The sequence below is a fragment of the Pleurodeles waltl genome, chromosome 6, assembly GCF_031143425.1.
Source record: "Pleurodeles waltl isolate 20211129_DDA chromosome 6, aPleWal1.hap1.20221129, whole genome shotgun sequence".
In the NCBI taxonomy this organism is placed as follows: Eukaryota; Metazoa; Chordata; class Amphibia; order Caudata; family Salamandridae; genus Pleurodeles; species Pleurodeles waltl.
Window position 1 is genome coordinate 438,075,314 of NC_090445.1, and position 18,968 is coordinate 438,094,281.

An 18,968-nucleotide genomic window follows, 5' to 3' on the forward strand; every position below is an offset into this window, starting at 1 on the left:
TAGCCACTGAACAGTGCAGTCTTGTTAGGGTGTCTTTGGTGCTCGAAGGTGACCAGAATTCAAATGGTACAGCATTGCAAGGGCTTTGAGCAGACTAATGTTACTAAAAAGGATATCACCTGGGCTCTCTGCAGAACAATGCAAGTTACATTAGGATGTCACCTAGGCTGTCCACAGCAAAATGAAGCTGTAGTAAGGTATCTCTGATGCTCTGAACAGTCCAATAATGGAATATAAGGTATATCCATGGCTCTGCACAGACCAGTGCAGCTATAAAAATATATTAGCAGTACTCTTTGTTGAACAGCGCAGTTTGTAGGAGAATGAGACATAAAGAGAATGATGCAGCTTTGGTTGAGTATCACTGAGGCGCTAAGCAGACAAGAGAGGGAATAGCATTGTATCCCACTGAGTTCCATGCAGACTGGTACAGCTAAGTTCAATAATACTAGGGCTTTGAACACAGCAGTGCAGCCATCAACTCATCACAAGGATAATGTGTAGGATTTATATAGTGCCGTAATGCTGTAGAAGGGCATAGCTGCGGGACTGAGCATGAATAGATTTATAAGAGTTTAACAAAAGCTTTGGTCATGGTAGTAGAGTCACTTTGGTTCATTACCAGGGTTCTGCACATGCCACTGCATCTATAGCAGGGCAAAATGAGGTGACTGGAAAGGGCAAATCAGCTACAAAGAAGAAAACCCAGTGCATCAGTAACAGAGCTTCACCTGCGCTCTATGCAAATCATTGAAGATGATAACAGAACACCATCAGTGCTCTTTGTCAGTCTACCACAGGGGGACTGAATTCATCTAGAAAGCTTTACATTTAATTGTTTCTCATTGCTGCCTCTGATTTAAGTCACTTTCTGTGCTTTTTCCAGCCATGTCACCAATTATGCAGGATAAACGTGTGTCACAGGGGCTGAACGGAGACTTGTATTTTTCCAACGTACTCCTGCAAGACTCCAGGACTGACTACAGCTGTAGCGCCCGGTTCCACTTCACTCACACTATTCAGCAGAAGAACCCTTTCAGCCTGAAGGTCCTTACCAGTAAGTGTTCTTTCTTCCTGGGTCTGGGGCTCTGGGATATTCTTTCAAGGGCCCATTCTTACTGCCTGTCTTAGTACCTGTCAGCATTTATAGTAGGGCAGTTGTCTCCATTGGCCTGCACTGTCAGACCTTAGGTGTTTATCTGGCAACCCTCCCAAAGATTTTGGTGTGTCACTTAACGTTCATCATGAAGGTCTATCTATAAATGTGTCTCCTTCATTCTGTATAATTCAGATTAACCTGTTTTATCCTGAAGTGGGCGTGCATCTGCCTTTGCCCACCCTTGTATATGCACCTCTCTCTAAGCCTTAAAAAACGGACTGTAACTAGCTCTTTCTCCCTGTAATCCATGACAAAATAAGGTGCTCAAGTTTTGCAAACATTTCTTGAAAATGAGAGCTCCCTTGGTTTGATAATAGGGATGACAATTAGGCCATTTGTGACGGTGAGTAACTCGGTAAAAAAGATGTTAGTTCTTCAAAAGTGCGAACTAAGAGGAGCCAGTTAATGTAAAGCACAGGTCAAAGCTTCATTACCTTAGTAATAGAGGTCATTAGGAAAAGGATCATACATTTGTTTGAGCCTGCTTGGGAAACTGTCCACAAGTTTGATAAAGGGCCACCAGAAAATGTTAGTGCACAGTTTATATGGAGGAAAGTTATTGATGGTTCTGAAATGTATTGCTAATATTGCTTCTGTTTATTTGAACCTAAAAACAGTTCTTTTGGATGAAGGGCGGAAAGCAAATGTGTGGTCTCTTCCAATCAGCTGTCACACTTTATCTTTCACTTAAGGTTTCCTTCCAAATCCCAACCTCTAATCAATTTTAGGATAAGGGGGTTAGCTGTCATCAGAAGTAGTAATTCTGTCCTATTGCCCTACTAGATTGCTGCATTCGGCATCTGCCACTGTGCTGGTAGTGCCTCACATTAAGCGTACGAGGAAGGGAGGTAAAGCATTCTAGATCTTAGCGGCTAAAGCCTGGAATCTGCTCCCGCTTGGCTTTTTTCCTCCACCGATTAGTGTTTTTGTGTTTCTTGGTGCATACTTGGGCTACAGCAGTGAGACCCTCCTGAGTAGCCATGCGCTTTACAAAACAGCATAATTGATTTGTTCATTCACTTATTGTTTCTTGGTTGTCCTTGACAATTCCATGCACAATGTTTGGGTTGCTGTTTTTTCACAACATAAACTCCTATAGACATGTTTTTTATTATCCCACTTCAGCAGATTCAAAAGTAGTCGGTGGCTGTGCTCTGTACTAAGAGTACTGTAATTCCATCTACCTGTGGTATATGTAAGCTGTTGCGTGCCTTCGTTTGACAGCTTCCATTCTGGAATGGAATGGTAGCTGTGATACACGGCAGTTGGCAGCCAGAGGAGTACTGGGACAGTTGTTGTCACCTGCTCTCTGTAGATGAAATGTGTTTGTGAACTTACCACTGGAGTCATCGTCTTCTTCTATAAATTGGTGACAAGCAGACCCAGCACATTGTCTCCACATTGCCTGATTCCCGGCAGCTGCAGGAGAGTAGGTTTTGTGGTGAGCTGCTGAGTCACTGTGTGTCTGGGTCTTGGCACCCGCTTCGTCTGGACGGCACACCGGTAGTTGGTGAGACTTTGTTTTGGGAGACATTTGGCCAAACTTTCTTTACGCTAGGTTTTGGGAACGACTGTCGCGCGACCTCTGTGAGCCTGCCTGCCCTGATCCTCCTGTGCATGCTGCAATACGTCATTTAAACATTCTATGCATGCAGGGCAACGTCTTGGAGTTAGGCACCTACACACATCTGTTCCTCCTGTGCTTGTGTACGGAACATTTTCAATGTATTTGGCATGCATAGTGCCATTTTTGTGTCAGGCATCTACGTGCACACCTAAAAAGTTAAATACTCAAGGAATTATTTGTTGCTGTGCACACCACTTTACTAGTGCAGCAGCGTCCTGCACTGTACTGTAAGTTGGTGATGCGCACACCAAGTGAATCACAATTCAGTAAATGGGACATAAGAAGTAGAAGTGTACAAGTAATTATAGTTAGTATATTTTTGAGCACCTTTATTAAAATTAGTTCATTTATGTGTACTATAAATGTGTGTTAGCTATGCATAATATGTGTAGTGTGCATTAGATTATCCTAGTCCTATTACTCATTTGAATTTTGTTGAATTAGGAAACATGTGAACCAGCAATGAAATGGTCTGATTGGAAGGACTATTCCTAAATTATATAGCTGTGATTGAAGATGAAAGTGGGGAAGAATTTTCTTATGTTAGGAAAAAAAGAAATACTATTACACAGCTGAGGACCCGAAGACAAACACACAAACGGAGCCGCTGACCATCCTGATGTGTTCAAACATGCATTGGAGGATCTGGATGCACATTACCGACCTATTGTTTGCGCTGCTTTTGACAGAAATAATTTCTTTAAATGTAAGCAAAGAAAGGATGAAACAGTTGAAGACTATGGGGGTCATTCTGACCCTGGCGGCCGGTGGCCGCCAGGGCCACCGACCACGGGAGCACCGCCAACAGGCTGGCGGTGCTCCAACGAGCATTCTGACCGCGGCGGTTCAGCTGCGGTCAGAAGCGGAAAGTCAGCGGTCAGCTCCGCAGCCATGAGGATTCTGACCCCCCCTACCGCCATCCTGTTCATGGCGGGAAAGCCGCCATGAACAGGATGGCGGTAGGGGGGGTTGCGGGGCCCCTGGGGGCCCCTGCCGTGCCCATGCCAATGACATGGGCACGGCAGGGGCCCCCGTAAGAGGGCCCCGCAAGGTATTTCAGTGTCTGCCTTGCAGACACTGAAATACGCGACGGGTGCTACTGCACCCGTCGCACCTTCCCACTCCGCCGGCTCGATTACGAGCCGGCATCCTCGTGGGAAGGGAGTTTTTCCCTGGGCTGGCGGGCGGTCTTTTGGAGACCGCCCGCCAGCCCAGGGAAAAACTCATAATACCCTCCGCGGTCTTCTGACCGCGGAGCGGTATTATGGGGGCGGAATTCTGGCGGGCGGCCTCCGCCCCTATGTATCTGCCCTCTAAAAATTGGCAATAACATATATTTTTGGGCAATTACATGACAGACTCATTTGAGATCATATCATTATGCACTCCAATATGCCAGTGTGCAAGAAAAGTTACGAGTATGTGGAGACGACTCTCTGAATGAAATAAATGACATAGTAAAGAAAGCAGGACTTTCTAAGCTTTGTGCTAAGGCAGCCTTAAAAATGGAAAAGAGGTAAAATCTGTATGTAAAGGAATCAATGAGGAGAAGAGAGGTGATAATACCAAGAATTTTGTACAAAAACCAGGACCTGGGAAGTATCGAATAGATAAACGTCCAGTATGTTTTAAATGTGGGAATAAAGGACACCTGGCTAGAGATAAAAATTGTCCAGCTATAAAATCGAAATGCTCCTTGTGCAGCATTTCAGGACATTTTGACAAAGTTTGTAAAAAAAAAAAAAAAAAGAAAAGAAAAAGCCAACAATTCCATGGTTAAGTGTGTACTGGGTGAGCAAGAAAATCCTGTTGAGGTTAATGAATCAGAAGACTGTATTTTGAGTATTGGGGACATTGTGTTAGGAATTGATGGGGAAAAAAAGAAACCAATTTGTATTACAACAATTAGTGGTTTGCAAATTCAAATTGTAGCCAATTCAGGGTCACTGTATGCAATTATTCTAAGTCGGTGTGGGAGGAAAAATCTGCAAAGTTTCTAGGAAATGACCTATCACCTTCATGTCTAGTTACGTTCACAGGGGAAAGGATTCCTATATTGGGATGTAAAACATTAACTTTCAAGTGTAAAGGGAGGAAGGCACAGGGGACACTGTATATAGCAGAAAAAGGGCCTTCTGTCTTGGCGTGGATGGACCAGGGAACCTTAGGCATAATACTGGACCCCAATAGTAATAGCTAAATATTGTCACTAGAGGAGCAAGGGAAATTAATAGAGGAAGAATTACTAAAGAAATTTCAAGAAATATTTTCAGGCATTGTGTATATCACAACTAATTAGTGTAGGAAAGTTCTTCTTTGTGCCCTTTTTTTATTGAATGCATTGTGAGTAACATTTGTTAAAGGAGCGGGATGTGTGGTATACGTAAGATGTCGCATGCCAGTGTTTGGCGGCTTCCATTCTTGAATGGAATGGTAGCTGTGATGCACCGCAGTTGGCAGCTGGAGGAGCACTGGAACAGTTGTTGTAACCTACTCTCTACAGATTGAATTTGTTGGTGAACCTACCACTAGAGTCATTGTCTCTTTCTACACTAACTAGGGCTTCTGGAGAATGGTAAGAATAACCTGCAAAGAATCCAAAACCTGGCAGTTAGTGGTCTGTGTGCTTGGGTGTCTTAAATGTGTTTCAGTACAACAGAGGCTCAGCCTTGACTGCCAGTTAAGGGACTCATCCAGTTCATAATTCCTTTTTTCTGTGCACTGGGCCTTCTCCTAGACTTGGCTTCAGGTTTGGCCCAACTAAGTACCACCGTATTTTGCAGCGATGTCCCTCAGTTTTGAAAATCAACATTATCTTGTGATCCCTCACTATAAGTCGCCCAGATGGCGAGGCAAGTCTTTCAGAGTAATTGGTCCATAGCTCTGGAATATAATTCCCACAGCACTGCAATGCCTCTCAAATTTCTAGCTGTTTGTAGGTGCTTAAAATAGTTTTTGTTCTCTTAACCAGCTTCTTTCCTTTTCAGATTGCTCTTAAGTGTCCTATCACCAGGATGCCTAAAGGCGAACATGCACTCTATGAACAAATAAGCGATGGCAATGAAGGAGATTGCACATATATTTGTCCTTGCTGATTCTGTTGTAGGAGATAAGTCAGAAGCATTTGTTACATGCCACAGGAGAAAGCAACAGATAAAATAGTTGTTAACGTGGGAGTAAGACAATAATGTACCTTACCATCCCCAATGTTTGAAATGTTGATTGATGGACTGGGTGAGGTTCTAAAAAAACTAAATGCTGATATGCCCAAACCAGACAGAGTTCCAGTCACATTGTTAGTGTGGTCAGATGATGCTGTAGTACTAACCGGAGTCGAAACGTTTTAGTCAGCCTTATCAAATGCCTTGTACCTCTTTTTAGGTCAGTGGTTATTTAGTGAACTTGCAGAAGTGTAAAGTTATGGTACTAGGAAAAAACTATATGCTCAATAGAAAACAGCCAACTTTTAGAGGAATTCTAGTACTTTGTTATTTTAGTAGACAAATGACAAGCCAATATTTAGATGACTTGCTTTGAAGTTAAATATAGATAGTGAAGCCGTTTTTGATTTTACGTTCCCTCCTCTCATGCTAAATTCCTCTTGGGGCTTCCTGCCCATGACAACAGAACAACGTCCTAAAAAGGCATAACCACCATAATGCAACTAGTATGGCAAACATTGCATACTTTGTGACTTATTTTTAATCTGTTTTAATTGAAAGGTTTGTCTCTCACAGGTTCAGAAGCAGTTGAAAGTAGGGACTGTTAACTATAAAATACATTTTTGTAAATCAGTGATACATTGATCATGCTATGCCATGAAAGCATTGAGAAGTGTTCACAAAGTCTGTTTTTAAAAATGTTAATACTTTTTTTCATATGTCATCATTAAGAATGTAGAATACTAAATCATATAGTTAGAACAACTGAGATCCAAGGTAGTCTATAAATGTAATCATTGGTCAAATGAACAATTGGAATGAGGGCAATCCAGGATTTTTATTCCAGCATTGCTTTCAATTGCTCAGTCCACCAACATCTGGTAGAACATTCTGTTGTACATCCAGAATATTTAGACATCAAAAGAATGGGCCCCAATGGTCCATTGCCTTTTTGTTTGCTTATGTCTTTATCTTGAGTCACAGTCATTTTTAACACATGTATTTTCAAGAAGGTATCTGGGAGATTTGTACAGTACAGTGTCTGTCCAAAATCCAATGTCTTGCTGTTTTCAGCAGTATCTTGTAGCAATATGCAGATTGGTGGGGATTCTTGTGTACTAACAGGTTATATTTTAGATGCATTTAAATTGTGTCTTAATTTAAAGTGAGCACAGAGGGCAAAATGGCAGTTACATTTACACTAATGAAATACAATTGTGCATTATTACAAACACATAATTTAAATCACTTCAGTTGATTAATTGACTTTGTTCAGTGCACCAATCTGAAAATGTAGCCAAATATTATCCTCGTTTTGATTATAGCTACACTCCACCAGGAACCAAAAGGGTCCCATCATTTCTAACTCACAAGACACTACATCTCCCCCTAGTCAAAACTTTTTATAGATATTGATTTGATTATAGCTAAACTTCATCAGGAACCAAAAGAGTCCGTCATTGCTACCCCCCCCCCCCCCCCTCCACCCCCCCCTGTTAAAAATGTTTAAATTTGAGTGGTCGAATGTGCTGTTTCCAGGACTGATGTGCAATAATGTCCTTTAGTATCAACATGTCACTGTCTTTGCTTGTTGCAGCAATAATTCATTCCCAAAAAATAGCTACAGGTGTATTGGACTGATGATTAAGTTAATGTAGGCTTCAGCTGCTTTGGAAGGGGTATCATGACACTGTACTAGCATTTGGTAAAAGTAGTCAGCATGGTTTTGATCTTTCTCTGGTGAGTGCACAATAGTGTAGTCATGTTCCTGTAGTCCAAAAGCCCAACATTCAATTCTTTGGAGGCATTTTGGCTTTTAGATTGCCAAAGATGCTAAGCAGTGCCTGATGATCGGTTACAAGAGTGAAAGGTTTTCCATATAAGAATACGTGGAAATGTTCACAAGCTCGCACGACTGCTAAACTTTCTTTTTCAGATTGTAAATAGTCACATTCAGTTTGTGACAAACGTCTACTTGCATATGCCACAATATGCCTTTGAGCATTTGGGTGTCCATTGTGTTGGTCAATGATCGCTCAGAAACCAACTGGTGTCAACAACAACCTCTCCATGCAGCTTTGGATCAAAGCAGGCCATTTCAGTGGTGTTCTCAATTGCATGCTTGATTTTCTTGAAACTTCACATTTGGGTGACCATTGAAATGAAGCATTACTTAATATTAAGTCTCCTAAGGGAGTACTTACTGTGGGAAAGTCACACATGTGTCTGGAACAATAACTGGCCATGCCAAGGAATTGCCATAATTTGGTAACATCTTATGGGGACTAGTGGCTGACAAGGCTCGTACTTCAGCAAATGCGGCGCCAAACCCCCATCAAAAAAGACATGGCTAAAACATTTGAGCTTTGTTTTGTGGAGCTCACTCTTCTCTGCATTTATCTGCTTCCACTCAAAGCATTCTCTTGCACCTGTCTATCACTGATGATTGTGTTTTCACTGCCTTTGGTGTTTCTTTGTACTCAACTATCGCTGCCTCAAGTGCTTCTCTATACGTGGTGATAGCTGCCTTTTTTTTTTTTTTAAATATATTTTTATTAACATTTTGTTTTCACACGGTTTCATATTTGTTCATTTTACATGCATTTTTTGCTTATATTGTTATATTCTTTTTTGTGCTCATTGTTTGCACTCTTTATTATCGTTGGTCTTAATGATTTCTATTCCATAAATTGTGCACATTTACTTTGTTAATGTATATTTCCTTTCTGTAATTCGCTGTGCTGTGTATTCAACAATCAACCAACAAACTTGGACCCCTTCTTCCTTTTAACTTGGGAGAATGGTGCTCGGGGCTAGATACAGGAAGGTAAGGGTGGTGGGGGGAGAAGCGGAAGGTGAGGGGGAGGGAAACCCGAGGTGTGCGATGTACAATTTCTGTTGACACTCGTATTGAGCTAGTTGGAGGTAGGGAAAGGAGGAAGGTGAGAAAAAAGAAAATCAAAGGACCACAAACGGTCAACTTTACGGCTTCGTGCGAATGGCTTTTGTGGTTGCTAGCTTGAAGGTACTGTAATGTGCTCATTTTTGGGTGAGGGAAGATGGCAATCCAGGGCGCACCGGCGCACCGTGGAGGTGGCGGGTCACTCACGTTGCTTACTATTATTGTCGGTGGTTCAGGGGTCAGGGATCCAACTATCCTCCCACCTTTACTCTTGGTGCGATCTATGTGTGGTTTGGGTCTGATTTTGGGTGCCTGTCTATGTGCTTCCACCATTTGGTTCCATCCTCGGTGTGGATTGAGTTGCACTGGTTTCTCCTACTGGGCTTGCCAGCCTCCTATTTATACTCTCCCAGTTCGTCATTAAATTCTCCCACCCCGGGCTATAGGAACCTGGCGAATATTTCTGGCTTCTTCTGCTTTTAGGACCTGCAGTTCAGCTCTAGACCATGTTGATATATCCCTTTTCCAGTCAGACAGTGGAGGGTGATCCGTGGCCTTCCAGCCCCCCGAGATTAGTCTCTTATAAAGGGCCAAGGAAAGGTCCAAAAAGCGCCCCTCCACTTTTCCGCAGTTTCAAACAATTCAGACAGGGCGGGCAATATTTCCCTCCAGCCCGTCTGGATCGCTGGGCAAGTCCAAACCATGTGGTCAAAATCTGCCCCTCCTCCTCCACATCTCGGGCAATTCCCCAAAGCCCCTCCATATATACGGAACAGTCTGTGAGGCGTGAGGTAGGTTCTGTGCAAATAATTATATTGAATGTATCTTAGCCGTGTATTACATGATATTTTCCGGGGGTAGGCCAGTGTTCTCCTCCATTCTGAGTCAGTTAGTTCCCGCCCAATTGTGCCCTCCCACCTTCCTCTCAGCGACCGTAATGGGTCCAATGCTGCCTCAACTTGGGCCCGATATATTTTAGTGATCAGATGTGATTCCTCCCCTAATGTCAACAGCGAGTGCAGGACCTCGTGTATGGTAGGATCCGCGTTCACTGTGCCCCAGTGGGTCTTAAGAGTATGTATTAGCCTCCCATAAAGCAGGAACTGCCCCCCGGGAACCCCCTCTTCCGTTAATTCAGCAAATCCCCTCAGCACTCCCTCCTTGAAGAGTCCTCCCACTACTTCTATTCCAGTTGACAACCAGGGGCCAAGTCCGGTGTTTCCCGGCCCTCTCCCCCTGGGTTCTATGGCAAGCACCGCCAGTGGCAAAGCTGGGGAATACGGGGGGCCCACTCCCGCCCTCTTCATGCATCTTTTCCAGCATGCCAGCGCCACTTTTATCATTATATTGTTCCCAGGGGGGGTTATCTTTCTGTTTGTCATGCATGTCGCAATCCACGCCGTGTCTATTGCTCCTTGGGCTGTATATAAATCCAGTTGGCCCTGGCCCTGGCCCGCAAGCCAGCCGGGTATCCACTGTAATTGGGATGCCAAATAGTATGCCTCAAAGTCGGGGGCTCCCAGGCCACCCGCGTTGGGTGGTCTGCAGATAGTTGTAAGTGTAGTTCGTCTGCGCCCATTGTCCCATATTAGTTCTCTGAGTATTGCGTTCAGGTCGTGGAACCATGTTCGGGGTATTAGCAGTGGCAAGTTGGCAAAGTAGTAGAGAAGTCGGGGGAGCATGATCATCTTGGAGAGCGTCACCCTGGCCATCACCGACAGCTTCAGAGAGCGCCAAAATTCTACTGAGGGTCTCAGGGATCGGAGCGCATTACCAAGGTTGCCCTCTCTTAAGTCTCCCACGTCATGATAGATCTGGATCCCCAGGTATCTAAATGTCCGTGGGGCCCATTTCAGGTCTGTTGGGCATGTTGCAGGACAACTATATCCAGGCACCAGGGGGAACACATATGTTTTATTACGGTTAAGTCGTAATCCTGACACTTCTCCAAACTCCTCCAGGGCGTTCAGTGCCCAGGGGAGACCACTCGCCCCATCTCTAAGATAGATCAAGATGTCATCTGCATATAGCGATATAATGTGATCAGTTGGTCCCCACTGAATCCCTCTGTCAGCTCCCTCCCCTCGTACCCAGGCTGCCAGGGGCTCCATCGCCAGAGCGAACAACAATGGGGATAGGGGGCATCCCTGTCTGGTTCCTCGGTGCACTGGGTAGGCACCAGAGATTGTCCTACCTGTCTTGACCCTTGCCAGCGGGGATGAGTATAACAGGTCCACCCATTCGACCCAGCCCTCACCCAGACCCATCTTTAACATTGTCACCCTCAGGTAGTCCCACCTAATTGAGTCGAAGGCTTTTTCAAAGTCCACTGCTAGCAGGGTCCCGGTTGGCGGCTTCGATTCACTGGGCATATGTATGATAGAGAAAATACGCCTAAGGTTTAGGGAGGTGCTGCGACCAGGTATGAAACCGTTCTGGTCAGGATGTATCAGGGTGGGCATAAGGGGCAACAGCCGGTTGGCCAGGATCTTACTGAGGATCTTAAAGTCGCTATTTAGCATTGATAGTGGGCGATAGTCTGTCACTGATGCCTCCTTGCTATTTGTTTTAGGAAGTGGCACTACCAATGCCTCACGCAATGTGCGTGGGAGTTCTCCGTTCTTTGCCGATTCCGTATACGTTTCTATCAGTCTGGGGACTAGTAAGGTTTTATACTTTTTATAAAAGTCCATAGGAAGACCATCTGTACCAGGGGTCTTCCCAGGGGCCAACTGTGCAATCACCTCAACCGTCTCATCCGCAGTCACTGGGCCCCCCAAGCCGACTCTGCCCTCTGGGCTCAATACCGGTAAAGGTATCCGAGTTAGGAAATTGTCGAGGGTCCCCCTCTCCATGTCTGTGGGCCTCCTATATAGGTGTGTATAGTAATCTCTAAATGCGTCGTTAATGGATTCTGGGCTAAGTCTGGGTGTTCCTCCCCTGTCTAATACACTTGCAATAGGGTCACTATCTCTGTTCGGGCGCACCAACCATGCCAATAGTCTACCAGATCTTCCCTCCTCTGACTGTATGGATGCCAAGTATCTTTGCATACTATGGCATCTAAGTCGCTCTTCAGCCTGGGAGTGCTCTCTACGTGCACAATCGTACTCTTCATCCACTTGCCCTGCAGAGCCCTGTCTCAGCTCCCCCTCATGTATGACCCTCTCCAGCGCGTTTAATTCTCTCTCAAGCGTACGTTTTATCCCCACTGACTGTCCAAGACAGTGACCCCGCGTCCCCACTTTGAGTGTCTCCCACTCTATGCCTCTGGAGGAAGTGGATCCCTGGTTAGTTTCTATATGTTCTGTTAGGTAGCATCTTAATTCCTCCCTGTATGCCTGATCTTCAAGCGCTGTCGGGAGCATTCTCCATGACGGTATGGGGGGTCTGTCCTGTGATACTCTCAATGTCAGTAATAGAGGGTTGTGATCTGATATTGTGCGGGCAAGGTATTCAGCATGGGTCACTCTACGAGCCAGTCCCGCAGTGCAAACTATCCTATCGATTCTGGTGTGTACCTGGTGAAGACCCGAATAAAACGAATAGTCCCTGGTCGCTGGGTGTTGTAACCGCCAAGCATCTACCAACCCCCAGGCGTCTAGCCACCCAACAAATATTTTTGCTGTTTTGGTTGATGTTGCTCCCTGTAGCGGGGGGGGGGTAGATCTGTCTAGGTCAGTGTCGAGCACTGCGTTGAAGTCTCCACCTATTAGTACTTCCCCCGTGTGTTGACGAGTAAGGTGCCTAGACAGGTTCGTCATAAATGTTGTTTGGTCCTGGTTGGGGACGTATATACAACTCAGGGTCAACTGGAGCCCCTGTAATCTCCCTTCTAATATGACAAACCTTCCCTCATTGTCAATGTTGGAGGAATCAATCGTGAAGGGGACCCCCGCCCTAATCCAAATCAGGACTCCCCTTGCGTAAGCTGAATATTCTGTGGCAAACACCTGTCCCCTCCATCTCCGCCTTAGTTTCTCTCCCTCTCCGAATGCGAGGTGAGTTTCCTGTAGCATAGCTATCTGCACCCCTCTCCTTTTTAGAAAGGAAAGGATTCTATGTCTCTTAGCAGGAGTACCCATCCCCCTGACATTCCAAGTTATGATATTGTAGTTCGCCATCCTATTCTCAAGGCCTGTTGTATGCAGGGACGGCACGCCCAAGGCCCCGATCGATTCCCCCACAAGTTTGTACCTTCCTCATGCTCGTACCATTTCGCACGTGTGCCGATATAACTAGTAACTGCAAACCCCAACTCCCCATCCCCAGGGCACCTCCGGAACTGTAGGCTGCCCAATAAGTTCTGCAACACTGCAAATTATTCAAACACATCACCGCAATACTCTCCAGTCAGGACTGACAGGCAAGAGTCATGTCCGGGGGAGCGGCCAGGTCCGGAGGGGCCATTTCGCTTCTTATCTTGTCTCGCCTTTCAGCGCTGGTGCGGGCACGATCTATGCAAGTTCGTCAGCGGTCTGCGGGGTCACTCTTGGCGCGTAGGTCGAGTCCCCAGAGCCGTCGGGCGAGGACACAACCGTATCATCCGATTCTTCTTCAGAGATCTCCCGCGGCGGCGACTCTCCACCCACCTTGGCCGCTGCCTCCAGGGCCTCTCTCTTGCCAGTTTCCCTCTGTGTCCGCGTTGGTGTTAGTCTCTGGCGGTCTCTGAGTCTTTTCCCCTTCGAGGCCCGCCGGGTCCCGCTCGCCCCGCGGTACTCCGGTACTGGTCGCGTCGGCCGTGTCCCCGATCTTTCGAGCCATTCTCATGCCTCCTCTGGAGTTTGGAAAAACATGGTCTTCCCCTCCGCAATCACTCGTAGTCTTGTTGGGTAGAGCAGCGAGTACTGTATCCCCTCTTCTCGCAAGGTTCTTTTAACGGCTAGGAAGGAGGCGCGCTTGTTTTGGACCTCCAAGGTGAAGTCAGGGAATAATGTCGCTTCGCCATTGGCTACTTTAAACGGGCCCGTTTCCCTGGCTTTCTGCAAGAGGATGTCTCTGTCCCTGTAGTGCAGGAGTCTAGCTATTACTGCTCGCGGTGGCCTGCCAGGAGCCAGCGGTCTAGCCGGTACACGGTGTGCTCGCTCCAGTGAGTAGAAGGGGGTCAGACATCCTGGTGCGACAACTGTGCTTAGCCATTTCTCCAGAAACTCCACCATATTCGGCCCCTCGGCCCCTTCAGGGAGGCCCACCACGCGAATGTTATTCCTCCTATTTCTGCCTTCTGCGTCTTCAGCACGCTGTTCAAGCTTCGCCACTCTGCCAACCAAGGAGGTCACCTCCGCTGATACATCATCTTGTTTTGGGACTACTTCCGCTAGCGTTGCCTCCGCTTCTTTTACTCTGTCAGCCAATTTGTGATGATCAGCTCTCAGGAGGCCCACCTCTATCGCCACCTGATTGATGTCGCGCTGTAATGTGGATTTGGTGTCCTCAATGGCACCCAGTATTTTGTCAAGAGTGTCTTGCATTTTGCTTTGCGACTGGCTTTGCGTGGACGGTTCATTTTCCCCCAGTGGTGCATGTGCCGGAGGGTCCATGGTTTTTCTCTTATGTTTGCCCTTGGGGGGCATTGGCCAGGCAGGTAGGGGCGACTCAATGAGGCTAGCGCCCAGTGCGCTTAGGCCCAGATCCACCAGCGGCCCCCCGCGGACCGAACGATCGTGAGTGCGCCGTGCTCAGTCCCCCGGTCGCGCCACATCTACTCCATAGGCAAGAAACCAGTTTTGGGCTAAACCGGGGCTGGCATGCTTTTGTAGATTTGCGTTGTTGTGCGTATAAGTGATTGGTTCAGCAAGGCCTTCCGGTCGGGATTGGTCCGGTCAACCAAAGGGGGCTCCGCAACCGGGAACAAGGGCACCCGGCCCCCAACACTGGTAGATGACAGCAGATGGTGCAAGGCGATTCCCCGTTGTCTCGCCCCACAAAGGACAATCAGTACTCATCCTGGGGCGCCCTGAGCGTAGTAAGTCCCGTCGTCGGCATCCGGGGGCTCCTGGGCAGCAGACACCAGGGCTCCGGTCATGCGTTCTCCAGGGGGGCGCACCCAAAGAGGACTCCTCACCGGGCAGCTCCGGGGGGGCCCCCCGTCTCCGCGTCTCTCCGTTGTGCGTAGTCCCTCAGTCAGGGGGCATCAGGCTCCGCCTCCTGAGCAGAAGGCCGATCCGCCGCCGGCAGTTGCCCCCAGCAGACGCTCCAGCCTGCACCCCCCCTCCAGGGTGGGCCCGCATTCAAGGCCAGCGCCGGGCGCTGCGTACCGCTCAATCTGGGGCCGCGGCCGCAACCCGGCGGTGAACCACGTGGGTCTCAAGCCGCCCCGGTCGCGTCGGCCGCTCACCTGCAATGTACCAACACGGGAAGCCCCCCGGCACAGCGCGCCTCGGCCCCGCCCGCCGGCCGGGCCATGGCCTCCTCGCAGCCCCGAACAGCCCCAGTCACTCGGGGGCCCGCTCCAGGGGGGCAAGACCGCACCTCCGCGGTCCCCCCGTCCACAGCAGTCGTCCCACTCCGCTCTGGACACAGGACCGCCCGCCTCAGCGCGTCCAGGCACCGATTTAAAGTCGGCCCCTCCGGAGCCGATCCGTTAAGCATGCGCCATGCTTGGCTCCGTGGCCACGCCCCCCCGTGATAGCTGCCTTTAGCGTTATCATTCCGCATACCTTACAGTTCTGTGCTGAGTTGTGGCTCAGTACCTTTTTCATGGCCTCACCAGCAGGTTCTTGGCCTGTTCCAAACAGAACACGTTAAAAAAAATGCTTCCTAATTCGTGGATATATTCTGACGTACTAAGGTGAAACGGTTTTGCATGTTAATAAAATACACGTTTTGAATTTTTAACAGACTTTACCTGACTTTTAGACTTTTGCTGCAAGATGTCTGTAAAAATGAAGGTGTTTCCAAAGTAAAGCATGCCCTAGTTTCTTCCTTTCTTTAACTTCAGGTAACCTTTAAATAAATGCTTGCCTGTGCATATAATATTTCTAAATGTTAGTGCTGAGTCAAGTGAACAGCTGCCCAATGCGGCTGTGGCAAGGGGACTGCATATAACGCATATCCTCCATACGGCCCCCAGGGCGATACTTTGAGCGTCACTACAATAGCTCAAAATATACAAATAGAGTAGTTAAAGAGATAAACAGGCATATCTCATCAGAGGGAGTTGGATCAGGAAGTTATTAAAGGCATTTTTGATCCTGGGGGCACATGCATAGATCTGTATGCAGTCAGTCAAAACTCAAAATGCCAAAACTTCACCACCAGTTATCCACACTCCCAGTCTCAGAGGAATGCAGTTAATTAATGTGAGATATATGCTTACACTTTTCCAACAACACCAGCTGCACCACAAGTTTTCAACAGGTGCAGTACCTCATACATAACTGTAATACTGATAGCACTGCCATGGTATGTATGACAGTGTCACAACAGCATACTATTTCCACATTTACTAACAGTGGAAAAGGGAACAATGTATCACCCAGAAATGAAAACATTGACATTAATAGCCATTACTTCCTTAAGCAGAGTAATTCAGTTTTAGGCCCTAACAATGCAAAAGACTTTCTTGAAAAAATCACGAGGATAACGTGGTGACGCAAAATTCATTCTCCTTGTAGTATTTAACTCTCACTTGAATCAGTCAACAGTTGCTATCTTTCCAACAGCACAAAGGGCTTTGCATACATTGGGTGCTTGTAGTGCTATCCTGTACTATGTGCAAAAAACAAAAACACAAACCGTTTTTTGAGACTCCCTTAAACCAGATGAGAGGAATACCCTTTACTAAGGGAATGAAATTACGGTGAATTATGCAAACTGCTCCTTCTGGGGCAAGACCTAGAGATCTGGCCAAAGGCGCACTCTACAGGACAGAGAGGGACATTGCTAGCATACATTGGAATGGTATCCTTTACTGATGTTTACTGAGAGGCAACATGCTCATCTGTACATGCAGTCACTAAACATTACTTTGTTGATGTACAGCCGCAAAGAGAAACTCACATAGGTCAAACAATGGTAAGACATTTGTTTTGCACAATTTGTACTTCACCCTTCTTCCACAATGCATCAGTACTATGCTCATAGTTTTACCCTGCATTATAAGCTAGTTAGTTAGTTACCTGTTGCCCTAGTTTTGCAGCTTCAAACATGTCTAGATTCACATTTCAATGACGATGGTGAGTTAATGTGTAACACTATTAAAAAACAGTAATAGGAGGCCTTAGTAACTTGTATGTTTTGAACACAAAGAGCATATTACCAGCATTAAAATGAAGCTGAAGTTGGAAACTACTTACTGGGGCACTGAAGGGCTACACGTAGTATCATAGTAACGCATACTGGCTTAATCTATGCCTAGAGACCATAACAAAAAAAAATGCTATTTATTCCTGAGTGTTTGCAAATGCAAGCACTAGATGGCAGATGACGCACAGCATGAAACAAGAATAATTTTGAGCAACAAGGCTCAACCTCAAGGCAGGTGCTTCGAAAAGATATTATGTGATGGCTGAACAGAGAAGCACCTTTTTTGGTCAGATAAGGGAAATGGTTGATAACAACAGATCAGATCTTACTCACACAGACCTACATAAATCACAAATTGAAAAAGACAAAGATATTGTTAGAAGAGCTGTCAGTCTGGTTCAAAGCTGGATAAATCCATTTGTTTGGCCACATGATCTCTTTAGTCTCTCCACAGCAAAAAAAGCACCTCAGTACATAGTATTCGACATAATAAAAGTGTGTGAAATAGGTGAACAGTGCTATACAGACTTAAAACTGGAGCGACATGAGAATATTCCACCTATTAAGAAGTTTTTATGACCCACTGAAAATGAACAAACGAAAAGCCTTCACTAACATGTCCAAGAAGAAGGCAGTGAACAGTAATGGCAGGACAATCATCATGAAAGCAGACAAAGCACTATTTTGTCGAATCATTGTGACAGCACAGAATCGGAACCTTCAAATGGTGGATGTACTCTCTCATCCCTTAGGGCCTTTTCCATAGGCTTTAGCAACTCCAGAAGATCTGTTGCAAAAGACAAACAAAACAGTTTTAGCAACATACTTGCAGAAAAATGTTACCCCTGCTGAGGAAATATCTGGAAATTCAGCCATGCTGATTGATGGTATGGTTCTTGTTCAGAGAGTAAAAGGAGAGAAATCAAACTTTGGTGAGGTAGCTAAGTCTATCTTATCCATGGCTTTGCGGGAAGGAACTTATTAGACAAAGAATTGATGTTGTGTTTGATACGTATAATGAGACATCTGTTAAGAACAGCGAAAGGACAATCGGAGGAGAAGAACTCGGGCCAGTTATAGAGCATTACACTTTCCCAGATTGTCAGACAGTGGAGGGAATTGCTAAGCCACGTAAGGGTTAAAACAACTCTCATTGCATTTCTTGTGAACAAATGGAGGAAACCAGAGTAGTTTTTAAAACTTGAAAATAAAACACTGTTCACGAACTGTAAAGATAAATGCTACAAAATCACATCTGAAGGGAGCCACAAAGTGTCTGATCTCAACAGTACACACAAAGAAGCATATGGTTGTTTTTTTGTTGTGTGCTGCACACACTGCTAATGAGAGTTATGAGGCAGTAATGATAAGCTAAGATGACACTGATGTGTTTATTATGTGTTTGGGATTCCATGAAAGAATCATGGCAACATTTTTCTGAAATGTGGGACTAAAATATGCATGTGAGTCCTTGACATTGGGAAAGTAGCTTCAACCCTTCGTGAAAATGTTTGTCGAGCTATGATAGGTCTCCATAGGTTTACCAGATGTGACATAGTAAGTGCGTTTGCGGGGAAAGGAAAGGTGAGTGCATTCAAAATCCTGTCTACCAGCAGACATACACAGGAAACATTTTCACAGCTCGGAGACAAATGAAATCTCTCTGAAGAACTAATGGACAAATTGGAGCAATTCTCTTTTTGTATGCACCAAAATCTTCGGTTCATCACATGATTGACTTAAGACATCACCTATTCTGCACAAGGACGGGTGAGATCGACAGTCCTCAACTTCCACCTTGCAGGGACTGTTTGAAGAAACATGCATAACATGCAAATTATTAAGCGCTATAAGCAAGAGATGTCTTCTGAA

At 46.0% G+C, this 18,968-nt stretch overlaps 1 protein-coding gene across 7 annotated transcripts in view; it reads left to right on the top strand.

Moving 5' to 3' along the window:
* NFASC (neurofascin) overlaps window positions 1-18,968 on the top strand; it is a 733,849-nt gene that overhangs the window by 354,664 nt on the left and 360,217 nt on the right. For all 7 annotated transcript variants that reach the window (XM_069238522.1, XM_069238515.1, XM_069238519.1 and 4 more), the window contains one exon: window positions 887-1,057. In XM_069238522.1, coding sequence (XP_069094623.1) covers window positions 887-1,057 — 171 coding nt within the window. The remainder of the gene's footprint in view (window positions 1-886; window positions 1,058-18,968) is intronic.